Source organism: Hemiscyllium ocellatum, chromosome 37 (genome assembly GCF_020745735.1).
Source record: "Hemiscyllium ocellatum isolate sHemOce1 chromosome 37, sHemOce1.pat.X.cur, whole genome shotgun sequence".
Classification (NCBI taxonomy): Eukaryota; Metazoa; Chordata; class Chondrichthyes; order Orectolobiformes; family Hemiscylliidae; genus Hemiscyllium; species Hemiscyllium ocellatum.
The window spans coordinates 8,493,580-8,512,110 of record NC_083437.1 but is presented as its reverse complement, the minus strand read 5'-3'; the positions used below and the strand labels follow the sequence as shown (position 1 = coordinate 8,512,110).

At 39.0% G+C, this 18,531-nt stretch overlaps 1 protein-coding gene across 1 annotated transcript in view; it reads right to left on the bottom strand.

Annotated features, from left to right (window-relative positions):
* LOC132833800 (eukaryotic translation initiation factor 4 gamma 3-like) overlaps positions 1-18,531 on the bottom strand; it is a 356,819-nt gene that overhangs the window by 235,878 nt on the left and 102,410 nt on the right. The window contains exon 3 of the mRNA XM_060852385.1: positions 16,994-17,113. Within this exon, the coding sequence (XP_060708368.1) occupies positions 16,994-17,113 (120 nt within the window). The remainder of the gene's footprint in view (positions 1-16,993; positions 17,114-18,531) is intronic.

The window sequence follows — 18,531 nt, the reverse complement described above, 5'->3', positions numbered from 1 at the left end:
AATTTTCATAAAATTAGGATAAATATGACAAAATTGAGTCTGCAAGGTAAGGTTCAAATAAGTAGGCAAAAGGGTGGGAAGCTTCACAGTTTCAGAAGACAACAAAGCAAAGTTGGATGTGGAAAACAAGATGGAATGAAAGTAATGTGGAAAGCACATATAACAAAGGCACAAAAACAAACCTAGGAGTTTGACAGTGCTTAAAAGATACACACTTGAATGAAACGAGACTAACAAACAATGCAGATGAACTGAAAACACAAACACTTGAACACATGATACTGAATATTGCTTAAAAGAGGGGAAAGAACATTCAAACACTATTGGTCACAAGTATTTCAGATGAGATAGCAAGGAATATAAAAAGGAGCGGTTTATAATGGGAGTTAATGGAACAAAGGCAGGTACAAGGATGGATGATACACTACAGTAATTATCAAATGTAACATACTGTACTGGAGATCAAAAAGGAGGAATCAAACTTTTGGCAGTATACTATAAAACGTGAACAGTAATATCAAATTTAGGAAAATTGCTGAGAATTACAAAAACAACAGCACAATAACAGGAGAGGATTTCAATTACCTTAATATTAACTGGCAAAATTACTACAGAAGGCATAGGAGGTGCAGATCTCTTAATATGCTTTCAGGATAATGTTTTAAACCACCTATGTAGTAAACCCAAATGGGGAAAATGTGTATCCTCCAAATTAAATTGGGCAGGGATTCTAATTTCATTACATTTGGAATAGTTACTGAAAAGAAGAGCTAGATCAAAAGTTAAAGTTAGCCACTGAGTAAAGCCAATTTTCCCAAACCTACATGAAATTTAGCAAAGTTTTGCTAGTTATCTGAAGACAAATCAGTGCCAGAGCAATCGGAGACATTTAAGCATAATATACAGAAGGACCAGCACAAGTATGCCACCAAAATGACCAAAAGTGTGATGCACCCAACTCTACAAACCCAGGATGTCAGGGAGTGAAATATGAACAAGTAATGAAGCGGACACAAGACTTAGAAATTCCTAAAACTAACTCTGTCATTTGGTCAGGTCACAATTGATCTGGTTGTGGTTTCAGTTTCACCTTCCTGTTTTCCCCTACAACCCTCAACTCCCATGCCTATTAAAAATATAACCTGACCTTCAATAAATTTAATGACCTCCACTGCCATTTGAGATCAAAATTTCAGACAGACATTAAATTCTCTTCATCTCCATCATCATAAAAAAACTAATTTTCAAATCCTTCTCCCCTACTTCTTGTCTACTCCAGAGCAGGGAACATCCTTCAGCTATTCACCATATCAAGTCGCCCTTATTTTGCAAGGATATCGCTCCTCATTCTTGTTGACCTTTCTTCTCAAGGTGAGCCCTTCATCTCAGGAATGAGCCAAGTGAGCCTTTTCAAAAATGTTTCTAATGTAATTATGTCCTTTTCAAGTAAGGAATTAAAATATGATTAAAACATTTACAGATGATACAAAAATTAGTGAACGGTCAAAAGTGAGTACAAAAACTGAAGAATGCAGGAAGCAGCTCGGAAAGTAATGAGACAAAGTGAGTGCAGTCCAGAGAAGTGTAAACATTTGTGGAATGCAAACGTTTGCGGATGTCAATTGAGACAATGTAATACAGAGGAACCTCCCCCTTCCCCAGATAATCTTTCTAACATTGTCCTGTACACGGCAGAGGTGGAACCTGTCAAAAAGTTGCAGTCAAAAGTTGTGCATGGGGCTGTGGCTGCGTGTGTGCGCGCGCGCACATGCGCGTTTGGAGTGGGGTTGGAAGCAGTGTGCTGTTGCTGCCACCTCGTCTCCTGAATGGGGAGCGGACTTAAAATAAATCTCAAAGCCCCAGAAGGCAGGCAATTAATTGATTAACTGAATAATTGATTATCCAAACGAAATTGTACCCGCCCATCTCGTTCAGATAATTGAGGTTCTTCTCTACTAAAATAAATGGTCAGCAATTTAGAAGTGTTCAAGAGAAGAGGGAGTTTGGTATCTATGTCCACAGATCCCAGAGGATAAGGCAGTTACAAGGAGGCATACAAGAAACTCCTTTGTTTCAGCTGAGGTACAGAATATAAAAGCAGGGAGCTTGTGCAAGAACAATAAACAATAGTTAGATTGCAGAGTTCCAATCACCATGTTACGGGAGCAATGTGGTCACATCATAGAGGGTACGAGGTTCACAAAGATTTGGACAGGAATGAAAATTTTAGCTATGAAAATAGATTGGCTTGGTTAAGCTTGTTTTCTATGGATCAAAAAGCAACTAAGGCATGATTTGGTGCAAACAAAAAGTAAGGTCCTAGACAATTGAAAGGACCTAGTCCCATCAGCAGATACGAGTCAGGGTTTGAAGTTAAATAGAAATGAGCTAGGAGAATTTTTTTTGGAAAGTGTGTGGAGAGAGACTGGAACTAACTGGTTCAAAGAGAGTGGTCCAGACAATGATTATCACATTTTAAAAAGTACTCTGATATACACTTGAGTCACAACGTAGATGACAGATCAAGAGCTGGAAAGTAAGATTAGGCTGGACAGCTAATTGTCCATCAGCACAAACACAAGGCCTGCTGAGACTTGAGACAAACATTAACTCAGATTTTAAATTTAATAAACACTATTATGCAGAGCTGTCAACAATCTTGGCATCAAAGTCGACTTTGAAGCCTCTAAAAGTCTTTTCAAGAATGGAGATTGATGTAGTCACTCAGAATAAAACGTGAATCACCAATGCGAGTGTGTGATCACCTTTTTGAATTGTGAAAGAAAGCATAACACCAGTAATTCATATTAATGGCTCACATTTTATTGGATGGATAAATTCCGCGCAAATACCTTTAACAATTAAGTGCTTTAATAATAGCAAATTCACTGCTTTTGGCACCCAATTCCTTGAGTCACTTTGACAATGGAATCCACTGAATTCATGATACTGATCCCATTCTGGATCAGGTGAGGTTTGTTAACCATTCAGAATCAATCCCCTACAACAAGTAGCCATGAGTTAGCCAATGAATAAGAGATTCCCCATTTTTTCAATGATTCGATGTATGAATGACTTGGTTATTGGTCATATCAAAGGTGAAGGATAATTCATCCATGTGGCCAATATGACTTAATAGATACTCATTTTTTTGTTGCTATCTGCTCATGAATTATTCTGAAATTAGCAATTTCTAACAATGTCATTTGGTGGCCTGATTGATCTTGAACTGTTGTCAAATCTAGACTGTTCTGTTCTATTAATGGATCCACCAACTTGCTGCTGTTCTGAAATCTTTGGTGGACTCAGGATTTGATTTGGCCTATTTATCAATATATAGATTACATCTCTGGTGATGATCTAACCATTCTGGCATTTTGAGGACCCCTTCCATCATGTTTGTTAAGATTAGATTAGATTAGATTTACAGTGTGGAAACAGGCCCTTCGGCCCAACAAGTCCACACCGACCCGCCGAAGCGCAACCCACCCATACCCCTACATATACCCCTTACCTAACACTACGGGCAATTTAGCATGGCCAATTCACCTGACCCGTACATCTTTGGACGGTGGGAGGAAACCGGAGCACCCGGAGGAAACCCACGCAGACACGGGGAGAACGTGCAAACTCCACACAGTCAGTCGCCTGAGGCGGGAATTGAACCCAGGTCCCTGGCGCTGTGAGGCAGCAGTGCTAACCACTGTGCCACCATGCCGCCCTTAGATGAGGCCAGTGGCTGGTCCCTGTTCTCATTGCCATTTGATCTTGGACATCATCTTCAGCATGGATTCTTTCTCCTTGCACTGTAATGCCAGTTTTTCAACCCATACCAAATTTTCTTGCTGTAAAACAGTTATGTGATGCAACAGAGATTGTTATAAGTTTTAGCTTGAAAACAGATTCACACTTAATTGTTTTACTGGAGGACATGTTCTAATTCGTCACTCTAATGCTGCATATAATTCATTCTGCAGACGTATCATAAACTCTCGCACATGTCACTACCCACTTAGGAAAGTGCACTGATACTCAATCTCCGCTATTCCCAAGTCATCACAAAAGTTAAAGATTTAATCAAATTATTTGAAGTCCCCAAGTATCCTATTTGATGAACTCAGCTGAGCATAAAACATTGATCAGGTTTTTGTATTTAACAAGAAGCTACTTATAACAAAGAAATCAATTCTTATCAAAGAAAAAAAACAATGAATTCTCTACATGTAACTCTACTAGCTGAAACTCTAATCCGCTTCTTAAATCTCCCAAAACACATGTAGACAGAGACAAACATGGATGTTAGGAGTGGAGGAACAATTACTGGGCAAACACAGTTAAATAGCACCAGCCCACAGGATGCACTGGAGATATCCCCTTCAGTTCTTCCAAGTAGTCTCCGAACATATTTCCAGATCTTTCCGTCCTCTGCTGAAGTCATAGTATGGCTGATATATTAATTGTTCTGTCTTCCAATCACTGGTTAACAGCCAACAGTAAACTAGGAGAACTCTTTCAATTTTTGGTTACCTCTCTGCAGAGAGATAAGGAGAGATGCTGTCTCTTTCACAATCTCAAGACCTTTTGCCTCAACATTGATCTCACAAACTCTAACCACCAGAAGCCGTGTTACACTGATGACTACGGCCTCCACAACTGGCAGTCTTGCACAAACCAATCAGCATTTTGTCTCTAGACAAAGCATACTCTGTGCGCGCACGTACACGTACACACACACACACACACACACACACCCCTAAAGTGCCTCAAACATTCCTCTGCGCTTAAAGTATAAGAGAAGCAAAACAAGTATAAGCTGCCTCACCCCCATCCCCCACACACAATTTAGAAAAATTCCAATCACGAAGATCAAAAAAAACCTCAAAACATCGTAACAATAGCCACTTACTTGTGAGGTTATCAATGCAGCAAAAAGAAAACTTTTTCTTCTCTACCCAAGTTCTTACTTTGTAGCAGATAGCATTTTCGATAGCATATCAGTTATTTTAATGAGCAGTTTGCACGCAAACTGAAATAATATAAATGGCTACTCACTTGCTGACAAAAGAATAATTGTAGATGGCAAGTTGATGAAAAATACTGTTGAAAAACTATTAAGGTAACAAGGTCTATGACATAAGGGAAAGATACACACCAGAATAAGATAGAACAACAATAAGATAGGTTACAAGAACTCATTTAAAAAATATCCTTTCTTAGCCCAAACTAATGGTACACGATGTTTTTCTTTATTTGCACACTTTAGTTATCATGCCACTGATATTCCACTCAGCAGGCACATAGGCAATGCACTCCTTAAATGCGGTCAATTTTACTCTAGAGCCTCTGCAGTGTGTGGCAGAAGGATAACTAGACTTCATCCTTAGTTCCCCTTTTCCAAGATGACACTGGACTCCTAATTCTCTCGCAATTCTCAATCTTGCAATGGCAGTTCAGGGAAGGAACTCAGTATATAACTAATCACAAACAAAACTGATGAATCTGCCCTTTAACAGCATCATACATTAGCTCTCAAAAACTGGGTATTTAGCTCTTTGTTCAATTTTTGTGCATTTCCTGTAGGTGGAAAAACATCTACATGCAATTAGAGTGGTGAGGGTGGTGGTGGAGTGGGGAAGGGGCAGGCAAAGAAATGCCTGTGCTAAAAGAGACTCAAAAATAATTTTGACCAGTAACAAGTACGTGGACCAAACTGCAACACTAGCTAGCAAACTGGAGAGAAAGCCAAGTGAAATAAGCAGCTTAATCACAAATAGGAAATAAAGTGCGGCGGTTGGGTCTTAAGGTAACGAAGACATTATGAAGCAAATCATGTAAGGCTCTGGTGATGCAGTGGTATTGTCTCTAACTCTGGGCCAGAAGGCTCAGGTTCAAGCACCACCTGTTCCAAAGGTGTATAATAACACCTCTGAACAAGTTGTTTAGGAAAAAAGAAATCTCTGAGACAACTTGAACAAAAATGTGCAGGAATGCAGGTGAGAAGTTTGGCTTAATGGAAAAATGGCAAGGACAGCCTAAAGAGACATCTCAATCTTGGAAAAAGTCAGAGTTTTTGGCATGTTATTGGAGTGGATGGAACACAATTTAATACGATTTGTCAATAAATTAATTGAGAGGAAAGAGTTAACAGATATACATATTAAAAAACTGCAGTGACCAATCATTTGTTTTTGTTAGATTTATTTTAAATCTCTAGAGAACAACTTCTATAACAGTAGAGGAGAAAATTGCAACCCCGTGCACAAAAATATCACTTGCGGTTAGAGAACTAAACAGCGAAACAGTGAAAATCTGTACCAACTGTGTTTCAACATTTCCCCACCAGGGCAGAGCGAGATGAGGGAGAAGGAATCAGACAGCTAGCTATTTCGCTTAACTACAAAGCAAACTTGAAAATGAAAGATTTAGAGTGAAACAATAGAGGATTAACAGAAATCTTTCAAATTTCTTTTCACATACACACGTCCATTACAGGTTTTTCAAAGCTCTACAATCAGCCAGGCACAAGAACGATTAATGATCATCAATTAATAGTAAATGAATAGTATTAGCACCAAGTAAAATTATTGCAATTCAATAGATTTTGGAACAGTTACATAAATAAAGATTACCAATAATTCTTCCAATTTGTGTGCTAAAAGTAGTGTTTTCCATTAAAAGCTTATTTGCTTCTTAATACTCACTTCTGAAAGCGCCCTCTTCCCTTATCACCCTCAACATCCCAATAAGCTTTACCTTCAAAGTGTAATATTCTCCAGCAGAGCAGGCTGCAATGCAGAAGTGCCCAAGCTGAGCCTACTAACTCGAAACACAAAAAGAGAAAACGTTCTGCAAACAGCATTCCCAACACGTTTTGCTTTCACTAATAAAGGTTCAACATGTCTAAGAGAGCGTATAAGATTGTTTTCAAACTAAAGTTGTGTGTGCGCTCGTAACAGCATCAGCAGCATCATTAAGCTTGGTGGTATAGACAAGTGATTTTTCAAATTTCCTGGTACATTCGTAAGCATCTTTGAGAAATGATGACGCCCCATATGAGAGGCCAACATTGACATGCTTTTACAGCATATGCGATAATTCAGCAGTAAATCAAATGCTTTAATATAATTGACAAATTCAATCAGCATGAATCAAATCAATTTTGATAGAAATTACTTTAGATTTATGACTTGCAACTAATTAAAAGTACATCATATTTGGCTGCGCATCATCCCTAGTAAATTTCAGTTAAAATTTGAAATTATCTTGCAAAACATTACTGCAATTGTATTACAATAGATTTGACACACGTATGGTGGTCAACACGTTCCCAATGGTGATCAATCTGAACAGGTAGATTTAACCATAAAAGTTTTGTTAGTTTGCCAAGGATACGGAGTAGTAATTTGCACACTTATACTGATTACTAATACTCACTTCTGAAAGTGTCCTTTTCCCTTCTCACTCCTTACATCCTAATAAGTTTTATCTTCAAAGTAATTCTCAAACCGAGCAGGCAGCAATGCAGAAGCGCACAAGCTGAGCCCAACTCTAAACACAAAAGGAGAAAATATTCTGCAAACAGCATTCCCAACAGATTAGATTCCCTACAGTGTGGAAACAGATCCTTCCGCCCAATAAAACCACACCGACCCTCCAGTGTAACCCACCCAGACCCATTTCACTCTGATTAATGCACCTAACACTATGGGCAATTTCCCATGGCCAATTTACCTGGCCTGCACATCTTTCGACTGTGGGAGCACCCAGAGGAAACCCACACAGACATAGGGAGAATGTGCAAACTTCCCCCGACAGTTGCTCGAGGATGGAATCGAACCCAGGTCCCTGGCGCTGTGAGGCATCAGTGCTAACCACTGAGCCACAATGCCACTCACATTTTGCTATTTCACTATAGGTTTTTGCTATTTTGCTATACTTAAGCTGTAACCATCACAAAATACGAAAGATTCAGTGTTATGAACCGGACCAAAATCCCTCAAAACATATCAGAAAAATAGCCTAGACCCTAACTTTCATCTTATTTAAAGCCAGATGTTAAGGCACTGCATTCCAGATCTCATTTCATTAGTCAAACTATAGGCTTTAATCAAAAACAAACCATTCTTACACTACAGTTAAAATACAAACAAAACAAAACAATTTGCATAACTTTAACTGTAACACAGTTAAACTTTAACACAGTTTAAAGTAACTGTGGCTACTTTAACTGAGTAACCACACACTCACACTGTCATCTGAGTGCGTGGCTACTAAGGATAGCTGGTCATGTCATTTCGTGGCTAGTTGGTGTTCATGGATGCAGACCGTTAGCTGTCTTCCTGTTTGTCCTATGTAGTGTTTTGTGCAGTACTTGCATGGGATTTTGTACAATACATTGGTTTTGCTCATGTGGGGGTATCGGATCCTTCGTCCTGGTGAGTTGTTGTCTGTGAGTGGCTGTTGGTTTGTGTGCTGTTATGAGTCCTAGTATCCTTAGTAGCCACACACTCAGATGATAAGCAACATGAGTTCGACTGGGACAACACTACTATTATAGGACAAGCCAAACAGAGAACAGCCAGGGAATTCCTAGAGGCATGGCTCTCATCCACAGATTCAATCAATAAGCACATCGACCTGGACCCAATATACCGGCCACTGCAGCGGACAGCTGGAACCGACAACCGGAAGCGGCAGGTACAAATCACTATAAATGCCGGAGGAAACATCACAGAAGCGCTTTACAGGAGGCTCCCAAGCACTGAGGATGTCACCTAGACAGGGAACTAAATATCTGCAACACAAATTCCCAGCTTGGCGAACAGAATCACAACAACGAGCACCCAAGCTACAAATCTTCTCCCAAACTTTGAATGAGGGGAGCCTCAGAAACCTATAAAACTCCTAACAGGATAAGACAAGGTAAACCCAGGAAGGATGTTTCCCAATAATCAGGGAGACCAGAACCAGGAGTTACAGTTTAAGGATACAGGGTCAGCCATTTAGAGAGGAGGATAATTATTTTCACCGAGAAAGAGGGTGAGCCTATGGAAATCTCTGTCAGAGAAATCCATTCAGGCCAAAAGTTTGAATTTTTCGGGTGTTAGATCCAGTTCTTAGGGGTCAAGGGACCAAAGGATATGGGGAGAAAATAAGAGCACGGTACGGAGTTGGATGATGAGCCATGATCACATTGAATATGCTCCACCATTCAATGGACAAAATAGCCTATTACTGCTCCTATTTTCTATGCTATGACCACTGTCAACATTAGCAGTAGGGGAAGCAGTGGCTCTTTAACTGGCATCTCGGCACTCTACAAGCAACTTGTTTTCTTTCAGAAATTTGCAACCGAATTTAAAACGATTAATTGTCTTGTTTAATTGGAGGAGCAGGTGATTTTTGGCCAGAGATTTTGTGCTATGAAGAGCAGAGTGAAATACTTCTGTCTTAACAGCCTAGCAGAATGCTAGTACAAGTTAGTTTTCTGTTTGAAAGGAAGAGAACTGGTGGGACTTGAGATTCAAAGAACGAGTTGGCAAAATTGGTCTTGCTGGTGGAATTGTTCTGATTAACTCTGTCACAGCAGGCCAACTTCTGAAAGGCACACCAGGGTGCGATAGGAACTAGTGATCTTGCTCAACTGCGGGAGTGCCCTGAAGCATGATCTTGTCTTGCAAATCATATGCCATAAGTGTAATATGAAGTAAAAATGACCATATACAGTATTTAAGAGTGAGTTAATTAGAATACAAACACTTTTCCTGTTAAGTTGGCACCTCAACTGCCTGTTAATGTGCTCAATGTACACAGATTTGTTTGCGACAAGAAAAGTTTTACATGAAATGTCAGCATTTGTTTCTTTGTCAATTCTTTGGACTTTTTTTTTAAAAAGTAGACATTCTGAATAAACTGTACCAATTTTGCATTTGGTGTCCTGGAGGATACTTACATTTATTCTTTATTTTCCTACTTGAATCCCAAGATCTTTCTCAAACAGTACCAATATTTGTTGCTTTAGGACTCTGTTACTGCAATGAACTTGTCTAAGCTTCAGCACCCTAGAAACTGTTGGAGAACCACTGCCCAATTGACTTTAAGTAGGTGTCAATACTTCAAAACACAAGCACACAGTTTACCATAGACTAAGTTGGCATCTTGGATTTGGTGGCATACCTTAACAAAAATCAACTTTCTGGGATAGATAGTCTCCAAACACTATTTTAAAACACTATATTGCGACTTTCAATTGAAGTCACTAGGCTTTATATTTGATTGTTAGAACATTCGTCTTCGTGAATGATATTCAACACAAGTCTTATTTTCCTGTAGGTTTCAGTGAATACACGAACTGCTGCAATTCTTTTTCCAGAAACAGCATCAACATCTCAGCATTTTGTAGTTTTATGACTGAGGCAGCCACAGCTCGGACGCAATGTCTAACTGTTCAAGGTTGAAGATTTCACCACCAGTGCAATGAGTTATTTCCACAACTTTTTAGGGAGAGAGAAAAGAACAGGTCAGTAGTAAGTTGCAGCTACAGTCTTGGTCCAACAGCCTGATGTTTTGGCCGGAGTTGTCTTCTCTAGTGGAACCATCGTGCAGTTCTGTTATTTTCCGATTGTCAAATAGGACATTAAAGATGCTTGTGAACATCATGTGAATGCTGATCACTGTAGCAACTTTGAGGGACGCTCAATTCACCAAATTGAAAGCTTTGCCAAGATCAAAGAAAACTACGTTCAAAGGAATTTTTTGTTCTCTGCACTTTACATGAAATTGTTGAGGGGTCAAGGTCATGTAGGTCATTCATCCATTGGGACAAAAGCTAGTGGGGCATTGGAAGGAATTCAACAAGCGTTGAGGTGGTTTAGTGTCCGAGCTAGGAATCTGCCAACAGTTGAGAGCAATGTTATGCTAAAGTTTTACTTTATTTCCTTTCATGAAGATTGAAATCATTATGGCAACTCACAGGTCATTTGGAATTTAATCAATCATTCTTCACAAATAACCATACACTCGAGAGATTAGACTGCCTCTTCCCTCTTCCCTGCTACAGAAATTGCCTGCACTACCCGGTTGTCAAAAAGCTTCCAGTTTAAGATAATTACCTGGCTCATTTCTGATTGTATATTCTGGAAGACTTTCCAGCAGGTGCATGACCCTTGTGGAGTTCTGTTTGAGCAGTGACACAACATGCGCTTTCCAGTGCGTATTTACACTGTCCATAGTCTTTAGGAGAATTTTCAATCTAAACAAACAATGTTGAACCTTCTGATTTCTTGGCTGCCTTAAAAAAGGCACCCAACATGCATGTCATCAAGGGGTTGAATTTTCTCAGCCTTCTCTATCCATCATTTGATTTCCAAATCACAGGTTCTTTGAACTTCAGCTTTAACGTTTGGTGACTGAGCTTTTCTGAGAGTTTGAATACAATTGCCAGCATTAGAATCCTGACTATTTGCAATTGAGAAGTTTTATATTTCTATTTTGCACTAATCAATCAATCTGATTTAAGGAGATTTTGTTTTAAAATGAATGCATAATGATGAATTTCAATCATTATTGATTGTGATGAATCCTTCTCTTCATAAGCACTTTTGTATGAAGAACCTCGGCACCCTGTGAATTCTATCTAAGCACATTCAAGTCCAATAATTACTAGATGGCAATGTTTAATTCTGTCCAACAACTGGTAAGGGGCTTATTGAAAGGTTTTTGATGGATCACGCAGGACACTCCTGGGATCCTGAAGAGGAATTCAAAGGTTAAGACATTAAGTTAGAATGAGACAGGCAGAAAAAAGAGAAGCTACTCCACGTTGGAGTGCTGCAGTGAGCTTCACTCCAGTCTATTTAGATGAGTAAATAAGACTCAGTGATGTAATAACTTGCATATGCAGTTAATTCAGGTTTTTATTATTGGAAACGAGTTGCACACTTACACATGTCCCTTTGCATCAATATTAACATTAAGATTTTAAAATTTCCATCCAGCCATCCCTAATCATTATCACACTCAAAGACTACTCACCATTTTTAATTATTTGATAAAGTAGTAGGTAGATATAGCTTCTCTGCTGAGGAACTGACACAAGTTAGTTTGGGAGTGTAAAGTCTAAGACAGCAAGAGCCTTCTTTCTATTCCTTTGCTTGCCCCTTGTGCAAAGCCAAGTCATAGAGATGTACAACTTGGAAAGAGACCCTTCGGTCCAGCTCACCCATGCCAAACAGATTTCCTAAATTAATCTAGTTCCATTTGCCAGCATTTGGCCCATATCCCTCTGAACCCTTCCTATTCACACACACATCCAGATGCCTTTTAAATGCTGTAATTGTACCAGCCTCCATCATTCCTATATACATCACCATCTGCATGAAAAAGTTGCCCCTTACGGCCCTTTTAAATGTTTTCCCTCTCACCTTAAATCTTTGCCTCTAGTTTTTGACTCCCCAACCCTGGGGAAAAGACCTGCTTATTCACTGTATCCATGGCCCTCATGATTTTATAAACCTCTATAAGGCCACTCCTCAGCCTCCAAACCGCCAGTGAAAACAGCCTCAACCTATTCAGACCTGCCCAATAGTTCAAACCCTCCAAACCCTGGCAATCCTTGCAAATCTTTTCAGAACCCTTTCAAGTTTCACAACGCCCTTCCTGTAAAAGGGAGACCGTAACTGAATGCAGGATTCCAAAAGTGGCCTAACCAATGTCCTATACAGTCACATGACTTCCCAACATTTATATTCAATGCACTGATCAATAAAGGCAAGCATACCAAACATCATCTTCAGTATCCTGTCTACCTGAAACTCCACTTTCAAGGATCTATGAATCTGCACTCCATGTTCTCTTTGTTCAGCAACGCTCCCCAGGACCTTACCATCATGCCTTTCCAATATGCACCAAATTTAATACTTATTTCCCTATAACTTATGATAGATCAACCACACATCTATCTATGGTTTACAAACACCCTGACTGAGAATACTGAAATTTGACAGCCCATCCTCTGTCCCATCAAAATGATCAGAAAAGCTCATTTTATCAGAGCATGCTCTCAACAACATATTTACTGAATCTCTACTGCTGAAGAGATTTTATATAAATGCTCCATTGAGTGTTTCTTTTGCAGCACAGAGTTGATTCCATTTAGTACAGCTACATCCATGATACTGGATTTTCAATAATGACATCAATGAAAACAAAGTATCAAGCCAGGATGAGTATCACATGTGTATGCTGGTCAATGATACCTCCAAATTACAAAAGAATGTTTGTTCAAAGCAAGCAACAAGTGTCATATTAAGTAAATTCAAGTATGATCATACTTAATTATATATACAAAATGAATTCATGGGAGATTCAAAACACAGGAGAGGGTGCCACAGAAGTAAGTGTTGGGATTCCTGGTCTACATAATGCTTTCACAGTTGGTTTGCCTCCCTAAAGGGTGTTTAGTGCCAAAATAGTCAAATTAATTTAGACAATACCAAGCATAGTATTAAATGCACATCTTGGCAGGTTTCAACACTTCAGGAACTACCTCTGTATTTGTAACAAACCTCTATGTTGAGGTGTAATATATTCAGGCATACTAGGAACATTCCAGAGGTACCTGTATACTGGAGGCAAGTTCTATATCCTCCTTTGGGCCTGTTGAACCCACCAACAAAACTTACTGAGGTAGTGCTCCTGCAGCAATTTGCAAAGGATTCAAGTGAGCTGACTGGATGCTGAATAATTTCTTAGAACTGTTTGCCTATAAGCAGAAGGCAAAATTCCAGATTTCCCATTCGCAATGTTGTGCCAACCAATAGAATCAAAGGACTAGAGCAGATTGCTACTGTTGTTACTTAATAATATCAATTTTAGCTTTATCAAAATATGTTTCACATTCTTTCATCTACTGCAGTGATTAAAAACACTTAAAAATGTTTACTATAATATGAAGCAAACTGGAACTCACTTTCATTTCTTAGTATGGAAACTACATAATCCAAATGAGTGGAAAGCAACATCAAATCTTGGCTCCACCCACTATTGAGTGGAAAAGTCTAACAGTGGAAAAGCACAGCCAGTTAGGCAGCATCCAAGGAGCAGAAGAATCAATGTTTCGGGCAGAAGCCCTTCATCAGGAATTCTGACTATTCCTGATTTCTAATGATTCATAATAAAGGGCTTATGCCCGAAACATTGATTCTCCTCCTCATCAGATGCTGCCTGAAGTGTTGTGCTTTTCCAGCACCACACTTTTCGGCTCTGGTCTCCAACATCTGCAGTCATCACTTTCTCCACCCACTATAGCTCAATTTAATATTCTGGAACACAGAAATTACCTTTTTTTTAAAAAAAGAACATTAGAACTTTGATTTAGACTAATGCATTTTTGTAACATGACATGACGAAAACAAAATCTGATAAGGGAGAATGTAGATCTTACTCTAATCATGAAAATTGCTTATTCAATGACCAGACGCTTGATCACAAATAACGGGATGAGCCTTGCTTCAGAGGAATACTCTAAAAACTGAAAACGACGAGCATTTTGGTTCCATGACACAATTTAAATGTTCTCGTCATCTTTGGTACCATAGCCTATTTGTAAAGGTTACATCTTATTTTTCTACATTTTTCATTGTGAGCTGAAAAGGGGGAAAACATAGGATCGTGGAAAGGATTACTCCACTTGTTAAAAGATGTTACCTGACACTCATTGTAAGGGCAATTCATACTGCTGTTTGTTCAAGCAGTGGAGGTTACTGCAGATGAGCTGGAACCCAAGGGTCTGCTCAAAAGGGAGATTCAGCTACATGACAGCAGTTATATTATTCTACAGTTCAATGACAAAAGCCTTCTACCTATTAACAATATGTGATTACTCCCAGGTAGTTGAGTAGCTTATGAAACTGCATGTTGGGAAAGGTGATCCGATCTCCAAAAATTAAGGAAGTGTCTTTAGTGTACTAAACAAAAACCTCGAGAAAAGCAGTTTGTTTTCCTTGTATGAAAGTGATGGCTTTTGTTCAATAAGTCAGAGATGCTTTAAGTGTGAGCCAGTCACCTCACCTCCTGCTAGCATGTGAAGCTATCCAGAGAAGGAAGAGCTTGGAGTAATAAGTCCTTACAAGCAAAACGGATCATCTCAGCAAATCATGAAAAGCGTCCATGAATTGACTTCACAGTCTTTCCCTCCACCAATTACACCCATTTATGTGTGCACACACGCTTGTGCGCAGTGAGTGAGTGTGCCTGCGTTAGAGTTTTAACGAGTAGAGTTATATGTTGATGGTTCGTAATTGTTTAGATGTAGCAAGTACTATTTAATTGTTCAGCTCAGAAAACTGGTCCGTGCTGTAAACCTGGGTCTAAAACACAGGTAAATTGGAAAATTTTGTACATTATCATAAAAACTTTTCACTTTTCTGATGACTCTAGGAATGGCAGGACTTAATTTCCAGAGTGCTATGCCAGTGAGGTATAAGATACTTCAAAAATATAAATTACAATGTCAAGCATCGTGTTGGACTGTTCATGTATTACATGGGGCACGCATTCAAAAACTCATTGCAGAAAGTGGATTAGCAAGTGACATTTGTGGTCATGTTGAGTACCTGCAATGTTACAATTGTGCTAACCTTAGTAACAGACTGACCTTGCATTTCATACTACGGTTTACAACAAATTCCTCATAGTATTCCCAAATGTATGTCACAAAAACCTCTCAGCACATGAATTCTCTAAGTATGCAGTATCCTTGCCTCTTTTGTGTGACTTGTTCTCATTATACTTTCACAGCAAATCAGTGTAATTATAAGAGTTACAACCTCGCTCAACCCGTCACACAATTTTTCGGCACAGGTCCTGACAAAATTTAGCCATCAGAAGAAAACGTTAAACCTGGGTCCAGTACTTCCTCAGGAATGGAGAATAAAAATGGATGAAGTTACAATCACTGAACAGGTGATCAAATAAAATTACTTTTTCAAAAGCAACAAGGTGGTACAGCACTTAAGACTGGTTTGCCAGAGTGAGGCAGCAACAAACATCTAAAAGTAGAAAAAAACGACAAAGGTAAAGTCACCAGACTCCCAGAGGAGCATAGGGTGTGTGTGTGTGTGTGTGTGTGTGTGTGTGTGTGTGTGTGTGTGTGTGTGTGTGTGTGAGAGAGAGAGAGTGAGTGTGAGAGAGAGGGGGGGAGAGGGGGGGGGGGGGGGGGGGGGGGGGGGGGAGAGAGAGAGAGAGAGAGAGAGAGGGGGGATATGACAGGTGGTAACTTTACCTGAGGATTGGTGACCCTCAGGTTAAGGAAAAGATTAAAAAAGGGAGTCCTTCATGAATTTATCATACCCCAAAAGCAAATAACAAAGTTTTAAGATCTAGAGAGCAAGTTACTTGCCCAGATACATCAGAGCAGCTTCAAATCAAGGGACGAGAGGGGAAGTTTTTATTAAAAATTCTCACCACTAAAACTGCCAAGGTAAAAATTTTGACTGTTACCCATAGACTAAAAAGTTTAGAACTTGTCCTTTGAACCACAATTCATTATAAAACTGGCTTCAGATTAGAAGTATAGAATACAACTTGAGTAAACTATATACTTTTAAAAAATATTTATAACTTTGCATCTGCTTCAACAAGTACTTAATAATCTGAACAATCCTGTATTTAATGGTTCCTTTGGGATCTTAGACTTCTGTTCCAAGATGCACATTTTGTCTGATCTTAACTTCACACCATTTACACAGATGTGCCATAGTATTAACATGCTCTACAACTGACATGAAGTAGGCTACACTCCAAAGTCTCCAATCTACAACCTAATTAACAGCTATTTGATCCATATTCAAGAATCACTTTCTGGATTTGACATAACATTTCAGCCATATTGCATCGGAGCTGGATTTGACTCGTATCAAGCTTTTTATCTTGTCCTATTATTTCATTCCCCATCCCAAAAAGGTAAAGTCTCTCTGTTTTTATTACTTGTTACCTGTGAGAGGCCTGGCGAAGAGGCATGGCCTGGCGGCGTTGCAGGGAGGTTTGGATGACCCTTGTTTAGTTCATGTGTTGTATAAGCAGCAGGTCCTGCCTGTTTGGGCACCTGTGAGACCTGATAGAGACACTAAATGTTAGGACAAATTGGTATTCTCAAAGCATATTAACATACATTATCTTATGGAAAAGCGAATTGCATCTAACTGCAATTAGGTTCTCTGGGTCACATGTTCAGATGGGAGCAAAGCTGACTGTGCAGATTCCAATTAAAATACTAAAAAGATAGGCACTGCAATTTGAAATTGAATTATCTACAATTTCAGAAAAGGGCAGTGATTCTGTAGCCTTGATAGATTTTGTTAAAGGCACTGAAATAAACTGTGCTTTCAGGTGAAAAAGGAATCAATTCATATTTTAATATCAATTTAAGTTAAATGTGAATTGATCAAATCAGCAGGAAAGATCCAGCAATACTGTAAACCTAAGCAGTGCCATTTAATCCCCTCCAACCTCAAAAAATGCTATCAATGGACAAATTAATTAAACTAGTTAAATTATGGAATACTGTATACTGATTAAGCAGCCGAAAATTTTCCAGGTGGATTTTTACTTGCAATACAAGGTGTTTTCTTTTCCTTGAAGGGCGTCTTTCACACCCTCTGCTATATAAATCATTTGATGAGGTTAAGAGAATACATTCATAAGCATTTAAGTGCCACCTTCTGATATTTACAATTTTAAGAAATATACAATTAAAGCATCACAAATGATGCTTTTCAACTTTAACATGATTATTTTTTTCTTGGAGTCAAGCACTACGTACTGGCAGAATGTCAGTTCAACACGGATTTAAATCTCATAGACCATGTGCCTCTCAGTCAGGGAACTTTGCAGTCTACAGGAGACTTGAATAAAGGAAGAAATGCAGAAACCATTCAAAAAGAGCATAGGTAGTTACTGAAGCTCAAACAAAACTAAGCCTTTTTTGGCACACACAAACCCCACTCAGGATTAACTGGCAGCAAATAGGGCCATTATAAATTTAGTCAATGAAACATTGTGGAGCTGACAATTTTCTTAAAAAAGTACTAAGGGTATATAACAAAAACAACCACAGGTGCTCAAATTACTAAGGCGTATCCTTACCTGGCCACTCACAAGTAAATATTCTTACACAAGTCATAGCTCATTTCTATTCTATTCATATAAAGTCTATTCAATGCAAAATGAAATTCTGCTGCACATTTATTATTTAGTGAAGATGCATCCTCAAAACAGCCCATATAGGGTGTACAACGCCACATTACAATTGATCAAGACATCGCTATCAGCAATAGTCAATCTACCCCTTAACATCCAGACTACTGCTATGTCTGCATACTGCATTCAATAAACAAATCGTCCTGATCAGGAAATTCACTGCCCCTCCAGAAGATCTTGTTGATCTGAGAACAAGTTACAAAGAATTACACAGATTCCCTACAGTATGGAAACAGGCCATTTGGCACAAGTCCAACCCAACCCCCTGAAGAC